The sequence below is a fragment of the Odontomachus brunneus genome, unplaced genomic scaffold, assembly GCF_010583005.1.
Source record: "Odontomachus brunneus isolate Ranch 3 - 2012 unplaced genomic scaffold, Obru_v1 Obru_scaffold_164, whole genome shotgun sequence".
Classification (NCBI taxonomy): Eukaryota; Metazoa; Arthropoda; class Insecta; order Hymenoptera; family Formicidae; genus Odontomachus; species Odontomachus brunneus.
In genome coordinates this window covers 225,270-235,917 of record NW_022639614.1, presented here as the reverse complement: position 1 = coordinate 235,917, position 10,648 = coordinate 225,270, and the positions used below count along the sequence as shown (strand labels likewise).

General features: G+C 33.3%; 2 protein-coding genes and 1 pseudogene across 2 annotated transcripts in view; 2 read left to right on the top strand and 1 right to left on the bottom strand.

The window, feature by feature from the left end:
- Positions 1–1,391, top strand: part of LOC116851014 (NPC intracellular cholesterol transporter 2 homolog a-like) — a 4,614-nt gene extending 3,223 nt beyond the window's left edge. Inside the window, exon 4 of the mRNA XM_032829987.1 lies at positions 1,089–1,391. Coding sequence (XP_032685878.1) covers positions 1,089–1,172 — 84 coding nt within the window. The 3' untranslated portion in view covers positions 1,173–1,391. The remainder of the gene's footprint in view (positions 1–1,088) is intronic.
- A 196-nt stretch (positions 1,392–1,587) lies between these two features.
- Positions 1,588–2,838, bottom strand: LOC116851012 (annotated as a pseudogene).
- A 2,891-nt stretch (positions 2,839–5,729) lies between these two features.
- Positions 5,730–9,780, top strand: LOC116851015 (ecdysteroid-regulated 16 kDa protein-like). The gene is made up of 4 exons (XM_032829989.1): positions 5,730–5,893; positions 8,416–8,529; positions 8,619–8,800; positions 9,490–9,780. The coding sequence occupies exons 1-4, from the start codon at positions 5,818–5,820 to the stop codon at positions 9,571–9,573; spliced, it is 456 nt and encodes a 151-aa protein (XP_032685880.1). The 5' UTR covers positions 5,730–5,817; the 3' UTR covers positions 9,574–9,780.
- The last annotated feature ends 868 nt before the right edge of the window (positions 9,781–10,648 follow it).

The following is a 10,648-nucleotide window of genomic DNA, read 5'->3' as shown; positions in this document are numbered from 1 at the left end:
CCTTAAAAAATAAAAAATTAACAAAGAGAGATAAAGAAACAATTTTTATTTTAATATGAAATGTAATCATTTATCTTCCATAAAAAAACTGAAGTAAAGAAACTGAATGTATGATAACAAAATAAAAACTCTTTTTTTACAGAAAACAAAAAATTTTAATGCTGACTCAGCATTAGAGAAGGTGCTCTATGTGATTGCCATTCACTCTCACGCATGTTTCAGCCTTACGTCTTAGAGAATCATGCACTCTTTCAAATCATGCACTCTAAAAAAAACCTAGAAAAAAGATATCCCCCTTGTACCCCACTCTCCCCTACTCCTTTGTTCATTACATTCTAAAGATGACACGACTAATAAGAAAATGACAAAGAGCTCAAATAACAAAATAGCTTGTATCTTAGAAGATATTAGTCTTAGGACCCATGTTAATTAGATCTTTTCTTTTTGTTTTGATCAATACTACCTGCTATCAAAATATATGACTTTTTTTCAACACCCTGTATAGAGTAAACACGTTTACTTTGAGTCGTCGAGTGAACATTGTCATTCGGAATTGAAAAACACATCTCATATTTTATATCGTTATTGGACCGAATTCTAATAGAATAAAACAGTCACTCGTCTGGATTAAAAATTTACGCTAGATTCGAGTTAATTATATATTCTTGTGATTCCAAGTATTCTCACTGTCGTTTCGAATTTTCATTTGTTTTAAGTGAAATTACACTCCCTGAAATTTAGAGGGCATTCTCGACATTTTTTCAAACAAAGTTTTATGTAGGATGATGGCTGAGTCACTTTAATTTGAACAATTTTTCACTTATATGAAGCATATTTTTTCACTTCGAATTACATCGAGGAAATATTTTTCTTAAAAATTGAAGAATAAATCTCATGAATATGTGTACTTAATTGTTATTAAAAGAAATTTACTTCTCTAATTGTTTGAAATATTCTATTATCTTCATTATCGCTTCAAATGAATTCGTCTTAAATGACATTTTGAAGAATTGAAAGATTTGAAAAACTATTCTGCGAATCTCTTCTTTTTCTCTTTCTTTAACGCTTGTCCTTATCTCGTTTTTCAGCTGAACGTCGACATTATGTTACAATTTGTGAACGAGAACGACCACAAAGTGATATGCGTGAAATTCCCGGCGAAGATCAAGTAAGCGACTCGCAGTACTCCCGCAGCTCGAATTATGACGAATAATCGTAGTACTTCGGTATCGAAACGGACACGTAACCGCGCAACTATGATTCGTAGATGACATATTTCGTTATTCACGTTTCTCCGCAACGTATGTCGACGTATTAGCTCAATGCAAATCCTATCGAACTATTTGTAAATTGTGGAATGAATAAATGACAATGATAGTTTCCTTGATGGACGCGGAGTTGTGTACATTTTTGTATCTTACATTTCTAGTTTTGTATGTGTGTGTCTGCGTGTGCGTACGTGACATCTCTGAATATATTCAGAATGTTCAAAAATTAAAGGTAAAACGTTCGTTCGCAGGTAGAGTGGATCAAGCTAAAGAGAAAAATCTTTTACCACATTTCGCAGATTGTTTTCGTAATATTTATTCAGGCATTAATTAATAGTTCGATACCAGCGTCACATAAGTACAGTTTGTCAAGTAAGAGCGTGTGCGGGTTAATTTGTAGAAAAAATTATTTAATACAATTTTCAAATGTATGGATACCTTGTACTCGATCCAAACAAAGATGCAATTATATTAATAATGCATCCAGTCACCATCGATGTCGATAATTGCCTGGCATCTTCGAGGCATGCTTTCGACCAAGTTAATTCATGCGATAAGGACTTCCAAATGCGACGAATTTCTCGAGTTAACTGCTTCAAAGTAAATATTTTTCTTCCACGAAGCTTGTGCTTAATGTATGCCCACACATTCTTGATTGAGTTTGCGTCGGGCGACTGCGATAGCCAATTAAATGTAAAGATGTCAGACTACTCCTTCCACTCGGTGCAGAGCTTACTCGGTATTTAGGATCGTTGTCCTCCTGCAGGATCCAGTTCTCGTTTTTGATGAATCAACCCATACAGAAAATCTCCTGGGGACGTCCTGCAGATGTCCTGAGGACGTAGAAACGTCCCCAGGATGTTCTCAGGACGTACTCTGAATGCACCTGGATATTTGTGCTGTTAGAGAACGTTCGGCAGTCGGTAATAAAGATTTTTTGTATATTTCGAGTATTTTCCGAGTATTCAGATTGTAGGTAAACAGATGCAAAGCTCCGAAAGTTTTGAAAAGCAGCTCCAAAGATGCACCTTTACTATGTGTTTAACGGTCCGCTGTACCAACCTGTTGGTGGAAGTTGACCAGGCTCGTGGAACGATAACCTATCCCCAAACAGAAGCTTCGTCCGCAAAAACTACATTGCTCTAATCTCGGTCAATATTGTCCTTCGCCTATGCGAGTCGTTTCGTCACGTGCTTTTCACCTAACACCGGTTTTTTCACTGTACTGTGCCATTTGATATTATGAGCACGGAAATAAGTTCGGCTAGCTTCGTATGTTGTATCTAAACCTTTCTGCTTCAATTTTGCTGCTCCTTGACGCAGTGTTAAGCCAGAATTCCGCGAAAACAAGTTCATTATCATTTTATTGGCTTTAAGGAACACTTTGTCATCGAGCCATGTTCAGGTAAGTTATCGACAGTTTCCGTCTCTTTGTATCGCTGAACCCACTTACTCACGAATGATTTCGACTTCCTCATGTATTTAGCAGCTGCTGTATGAGACATTTTCGGACTTTTCGGGTGGGAACAGAGGAACTCAGTCTCGTGGCGCGATGCGTACGCGACACTCATGGCGTTTTACATGTTTACCTGAAAAAACTTCAATGTCAACTGAATCTTTCTTGACAATGTATGAAGAGCAAAAGTTCCTTCTATCCACTCACGAAAGAATTAGAACGATATCTTTTACCGACTGCTAGCACGCTCTTACTTGACAGACAGTATAGCAGGGATTGTTTCTTTTCCTGTGCTCAAATACAGAGTGTCCAGTAACTCACAGAGGAGCTTTGGTCTACAGATAGATTAAGTCAAACTGAATAAAAAATTCCTTTACCATTTTGCGAACAACCAGCTTTTGCAGATCGTTGAATGTGATTGTGTGTTTTCCACTCATGTGACTTGGTATGTGACAAGGTATGTACTCGCTCTTTTCCCCGCAATCCAAAATACTTTCGTCAATCTAATGAAATAAATTCTCTAATTTTGTCGCAGCTATACCGATCAAGCTATATTCTAGGCTCCCACATAGAAATTAACGATTAACCAGGCAAATTATCAGGCAAATAGCTGTCATCGCGTTGGTTAGATCACGAAAAAAAATACTGTCTGGGAGAGATATATCTCTCCCTGTCTCTCTCTGTCTCTCCCTATTCCTCCCTATCTCTCTCTATCTTTCTCTGTCTCTTCCTGTTTCTCCCTGTCTCTTCCTGTCTCTCCCTGTCTCTCCCTGTCTCTCTCTGTTTCTCCCTATCTCTTCCTGTCTCTCCCTGTCTCTTCCTGTCTCTCCCTGTCTCTCCCTGTCCCTCCCTGTCTCTCCCCGTCTCTCTTCGTTTTTCCCTGTCTCTCCCTGTCTTTTCCTGTCTCTTCCTGTTTCTCCCCGTCTCTCCTCATCTCTCCCTGTCTCTCCTTGTCTCGCCCTATAATTATTAATTAATTATAGTATATTTTAATTTAATTTCTATTTTATTTTTATTTTACATTTTTTATTGTTTTTTTATTGGCTATATGGCGTGCGCGTAGCGCGCGCATGTATTGTTCTAGTCTTATAAAAAAGCAACAATAATAAAGAAATAACGAGTATAAGTATAAAATAGTATAACGGTTAAATGGTCATTTAAAAGCGTACATATGCCATCTCTGGTAAAAATTGTTTTCATAATTTTTTATACAATTTCTTATATTATTATTTTTTTAATGTTATTATGTCATTAAATCTAAACGATTTAACCGTCATGCAATAAGTACTGAAGGCAGCAGCAACGAATAAAATATTAGTCTCGCTATGTAAGTAACCTTTACAGAATTTTTGTGATGGTTTATTTGAAAATATATCATGTTTCGATTTTGATAAGACTTAATATGATCTGAACTGGACAATCGACCAAATTAATTTGCACATGTAAAAGTACAGTATTTTATTAACATGATGGAAAAATGTCATTATCTGCTGTTTTATTGCAGTAATTTTCTATACAGTCCTTGGTAGAAAATTAATTTTGAATGATCGTGGCGGTCTCTCTTACATTATTTATACGCTAAACGGTTTCGTCTATATTTTGCGGTTTAAAAGGCGAACAAACTCTAAGATTTTTTTTCCTTAAACTTTAAGTGGGCAATTCAAAGCACTTTTTATCAAGTGAGGAATTAGCGTCTAAGATGACAGACGATTATCCAAAAGATGTGTTCGGTTCAAGTTCGAATCTCACCAGAAAAAATCTTAAAAATTATGAAGAAATAATACAGAAAATTTTTTTTCATTGTTTTACGAGTATTTATGAGTATTTATGAGAAAGCTCTTATTTTATCAATAATTATGAAAAATTATGAGAAAATTTTCTACCAAAAATTTAATTGAAGAACCTACAAAACGACAGGATCTGCGCGCAATCTGCTACCAATCTGATAGAGCCTGTTAGCAGACTCTATCAGCAGTCTGATGGTAGATTGGGAACGCAGATGACTATAGATCTGTCGACAGATTCTGTTCGAATTCGACAGATGTTGCCAATTTGACGCCAGTCTGTCCACAAATTGCTTACTGGGTACAATAGCGATACACCTATTTTTCACTTCAAGCTCATCTTTACCCAAAAATTTCAATTCTACTCAACACATTCATTATACAGAGAAAAATATAATTCTGCAACTAAGAAAAGCGAATATTCAGTTTACTTTCTTCCTTTTTAGTAATGGTTATCTTTAACAAAGAATTTTCTTGATAATAGTCTTCAGATATACTTATCACAAATTTGAGAGAAGCTTATATATATATATTATCATTAAAAGAAGATTTTACTAAGAATATTATAAAATTTTATTAAAGAAAAAGTTGGTTTAATTCTACATAGCAAACAAACCGAATTTTTGTTTTCATTTAATTTAACATTCTTGAAATGTTAAACTTACTATGAACTTACTGTGATTTAGAATATGTTTTGAACAAATTTGACTCTTATAATGAGCTTGATGCGGACATATAAACATATAAAATAGTTGAAACAATTAACATTCGCTTGAATGCAGTATATATTTTTCCATATATATATATCATATATATCACATATATATGTGGCTGCATCTTCCCTTTATATCTACACATACATTAAGTCTGTTTTACACAGTTACATAAAAAAGAAAAACGATCAATGGCTATTGACTTTAGACAATCACCTGATCGATGAAGGAGAAGATTTCAATTCACGTCCGAAGTGCATGATTACTCATTTTTACCGCAGAGACTTGTTTCCAAGTGGAAAAATGAGAAACTTTGGACTTAATAACAGGGTACATCTTGTTGCTTCTCTAGAATGCGTACAATTCGCATATTTTTTTGATGAAATCATTCGATCATCACGTTTTGATGAAATCATTCATCACCAAAATAGCGCGGATGTGTAAGGCGAGGCTGCACCGAGATGTCAGTCATTCATGAAACCACGCGAATACATTGTCACTAATGAGAGTCACGTTTTTATTAGATAAGCACAACGCTTATAAATTCGGGATTGCACGCGATGGTGCTAATAGGCGTACGACAATCGCGGTGGCAACATGAGCCGAGTCGCTGTTACATTTGCGCTATTGTGCGCCTTGTCGTCTACCCTTGCCTTCATTTTCGAGGACTGTGGTGAGTAGGAAACAAATCAAATAGCGATTAAAGAACTGCTCATTTTGCGTTTTTGTTATTAATCAAAATCCACGACGTTTAATTATCAAATTGTGTTAGCTAATAAGAATTAAGTTTGGAGTCCTAAATCCAATTCAAAAAGGAGAAAATAGATAACAGTTGTATTTTCTGGTTGATCTCAAATGAGTTTTACTTTTTAAATTTTTAACTCAATTGTGATGCTCTATTCAAATTTAAATTAAAGTGATATTTTGAATATTTATTTTAATTTGACATAACGTTGCGCTTGAGAGTTTTTACCACATATATCTTCTTTCTCTTTGGAATTTTGATTAGAAGAATTTTTGTTTTAAACTGTTTTAAACTTGTTTTAAGCTGCAATATCTATAATTTGTAATAATGTTAAGGTTAAATTTCGAAAAAAGCACTTTCATGGAAAACAAGTGCTTTGAAATTTTCATTGTAGAACGTGCAACAATTACATGAAAATAGAACATTCTTGTTGTGATAATATCTTTATTTTTGACATGTTATAATCTTTACCTAATTATATTATATTATCAAAGATAACTTATATTGCAATTCTAGACAAAATCGTAAAACTCGTAAGTTGTTCTCGTAAGACTCGTAAGTAGACTTATGAGTAAACGATTGATACGTAAGCTACGTCTTTACGGTTTTACGATTTACTCGTATGCTTGCTTAGAATTGTAACATTAATTGTATTAATGTATGTTATATAATTTATAACAAAGAAAAATATGTTTTTTTCTTGTTATTTAAAATTAATTTTCATGAATGAAAAGCATAAAATATTGGATTGAGAATATGGTATTTTTAAATGTTGGAGGAAGATGTTATTATAAAAATAATCATATTGTATTTATTATGACACTGTTATAATATACAAATAAAATTATAACATTGTTGAAATTAAAGCTTCAAAATTCTTTTAACAAAATTAATATTGTTGTTTATATATGAGATAATGATTTTTTTAAATATATTAGTTTCAAGTAAATACTCATTTTTTCTGTGCAATTTGTGCAATTTGCTCGAGAAAAGGATTTTCTCGCGATTGAGAGTTCTCGGATTTTAATTATCATAAATTATTATTAATTATTCATCGTTATTCATCGTTATTCATCGTTTTTAACGTTAATTGTAGGCATTATAGAAGCAGCATCAAGGATCCTTAATTGAGAATTACGCATGTAATGGCGTTGTGAGTTATTAGCAGTATTACACAGAAATATTGTGCTTGAAGTTCTTTAATTACGCGTGTTTTGGAATGTTTGTCACTAAAATTACATATAATTAATTCGTCGCGCATAACCCTGAATCATCGCGATGTGTAGTTACGTCTAATTAAGGATCCAGGTGCCCGTGGGTTCTACTCGCACTATTAATTGAACATTCAAGATTTCCGTTATGCTCGAATTAGACACTCTGGACGCTTGAGTTTACATCATATAGTATTATCATTACTACCTTCACTTTGCGGAAAATCACCCCTTCAGTTACATAAATGATTTTGCAAGAAACAGTGTGTATTCTATAATAATCAAAGAAAAGAAAGAGAGAGAGAAAAGAAATTTGATAAAAGAAAGATAAAACAAAAGTAAAAATTTCAATTATTATTATTTTAGTTATTATTAGTATCATTATTACTATCTTTACTTTACAGAAAATTATCATATTACTACCTTCACTTTACTCCTTTAGTAACATAATTAATTTTGTAAAAATAGTGTAGATAATATGACAGAATAATCAAAGGAAAACGAAAGAAAGAAGATGCGCATAAAAGAAAGATAAAATAGAATAGAACAAAAGTAAAAATTTCAACTATAATAGGGCATTCCATTAAGAATATCCCGGACAGCAGAAATTACTAAAAGATATTTGAAGGACGTTCAAAATATAAGAACGTCTTTTGGATATTTTAAAAAGATTTTTTAGTAGATATATTCATTGTTTAAATTATGAAATTTATCGATACGGTTTCTCATAGCATATTCTAGACACTGACAGGAAAATTTAGTATTTGTGATTATAACTGTATGTTTTAAAATGAGTTTCCTCGCTATAAAGAAAAATAATAATAATCAGGAAACGTATTTTCATAATATTTTTATTTCTCTCTCAGTATAGAAGAAACGAATGGTGCCAATAAACAATTGGGTGCCATTCAATAACCAATTAATCCTAGGCAAAAATCGAACCTAGACAAGAAATCGAATCTACACTGTTTTTACAAAATTAATTATGTAACTGAAGGAGTAAAGTGAAGGTAGTGATATGATAATTTTCTGTAAAGTAAAGATAGCAATAATGATACTAATAATAACTGAAATAATAATAATTGAAATTTTTATTTTTATTTTATCTTTCTTTTATGCAAATTTCTTTTCTCTCTCTCTTTTCTTTGATTATTATATAATACATACTATTTCTTGCAAAAATCCTAGGCAAAAATCGAACAACTGTCCATCGTATTAATTAATTTTATTCTGTTGCAGGCTCGGAAGTAGCCAAATTAGGCGACGTAGTTATCTCGAGCTGCAACACGGCAGAAGAAAAATGCATTCTGAATCGCGGCAGCGAAACACACGTGAACGTCAAATTTACGCCATGTCAGTTCACGTTCTGACGTCGTTGCGTTTTTTGCAATTTAATTAATTGTTGATAAAGAGCTATTTGCGACTGCCATCTTCTTTCGTAGCTAAGGACATCTCGCACTTGGAACTACGCGCTTTTGGTGTGCTAGTTGACGTGCCGGTGCCGTTCCCGTTGGAAAAGCCCGATCTGTGCAAGGACAGCGACTCCGGAATCAAGTGTCCTCTGAAGAAGGATCAAGAAGCCGAGTACAAGGCCACGTTCTTCATAGATAAGATGGTTCCTTCGGTAACATCATGTTTGCGATTTCCCACCGACCATTGTAACTTGTAACTTACGCCTTTTAGATCAGCTCATCTTTTCTCGAGTGAAATTCCATCCGAAAAGAGTGACAGTGTCATTCCTTGAATGCGAGTGGCTTTTTGAATTAAATTTCTTCACTCTGAATCTTCGAGTGAATGTATTTATTTGAAAATAAAGATCTCTGCCTTTATTGGGATGAATTCAATCTAATCGAATGAAACATTCATTTTATAGTGATAGTATTTGAAATTTCCTCAAGTGAAATTCTTAAATAGTAGAGTGTCTCGATCAATCTTAAACAGTCTCTTGATTTAAATGACTTTTCATTCACATATATTATAGAATACGTTCCTTAACTTTGAATAATTAAATGAATATTTTCATTCGAAATTGAAGAGCAAATCTCATATGTACTACCATAATTCGAACAAATCCTTTCAAATCAAATGAAACATTTCTTTAACAGTGCCTATTAAATCTCCTTGAGTGAAATTCTGACAGTCGAATATTGACTTTGAGCAACTTTCTGCTCATATATAAATATATACTTATCTTTATTCATTTTGAAAATCCCCTCTTTTTGACATTTTACTCTAAAAAATTTAAAGAGCGATTCTGCAAAAAATCTTCTCTTTCTCTTTTCCTATAAAATTCATCTTTATTTCGCTTTTCAGCTCAGCCTCGACGTTATGTGGCAATTTGTAAACGAGGACGACGAGAAGGTAATATGCGTGAAATTCCCGGCGAAGATTAAATAAATGGCTGGCAACTGACTCCTATGGCTCAAATTATAACGGATGACCGTAACACTTCGGTATCGAGATGGACACGTAACCGTCTAACTACGATTTGTAGTTGACGGATTTAATTATTTCTTTGCAACGCATGTCGACATATTATAATACACTGCAAATTCTATTGAACAAAATTGTGAAATGAATAAATGATAAAGATAGTTTCGCTGATGTGCGTGAAGTTACGTATATTTTTACATATTTTTAGTTTTGTGTATATGTGTGGTGTGTGTGTGTGTATTTGTAATATAACACATATGTTTCTGTAATATAATATTGTTAATAATCAGAAAGGCATATTTAATATTTCTTAAAAGCGTGCAATAGAAGTGTAGAACTGTCGATAATTGTAACCATCTGCAAATAACAACAGTTCGATATTAGACTTTTGATAATTATCGATAATTTTTGATAAATATATTCCTACAAAATTTGCTACTGCAAAGATTAATTTAATTATAAGACTTCTTAATCTTTGAAATGATATTGTAAAGGAGAAAATTATGGTTTCTTTATTTTTTAATTGGATACGAAAAATACATTTATTTCCTGTTTTTACTATATTTATTAAAAATATATCAAAATTGTGAATATTGACAAAGGTGTTTGAAAAAAGCCATTTGTTTTTATTTAAAAAAGCAAGCATGTTAACGTTTTGTCTTTTGGCTCGAAAACGTATGAGACACGATATTTCATACAAATCTGTAATATATGTGATATGAACTGTATACAAAGTTTCGTAGAATATTGTATTGGAAATATTTTCGAGCATAAGATCGTAAATTTTCACGTGGGAGGTTGGAATCCGGCTCGGTCGGTACAGTTGCGACAAATGAGGGAGAATTATCTCACTAGATTTAGGCTGCGTTCGGAAACGTCACTCAAGTGTACTCGTTGCGTTGGAGTGAGCGAGGTACAAGAGTGAGATGAAAAGAGAGGGAGAACACTCGAGTGATGTTTCCGAATGCAGCGTTACGTTGATGCGTTGGGATGAGTGAGTGAGAGAGAGAGAGAGAGAGAGAGAGAGAGAGAGAGAGAG

Coding starts and splice junctions, on each gene's coding strand:
- LOC116851015 (XM_032829989.1), top strand. CDS start 5,818: ATGAGCCGAGTCGCTGTTACATTTGCGCTATTGTGCGCCTTGTCGTCT. Junction 5,894..8,415: donor CTTCATTTTCGAGGACTGTG/GTGAGTAGGAAA, acceptor ATTCTGTTGCAG/GCTCGGAAGTAGCCAAATTA. Junction 8,801..9,489: donor TAGATAAGATGGTTCCTTCG/GTAACATCATGT, acceptor TTCGCTTTTCAG/CTCAGCCTCGACGTTATGTG.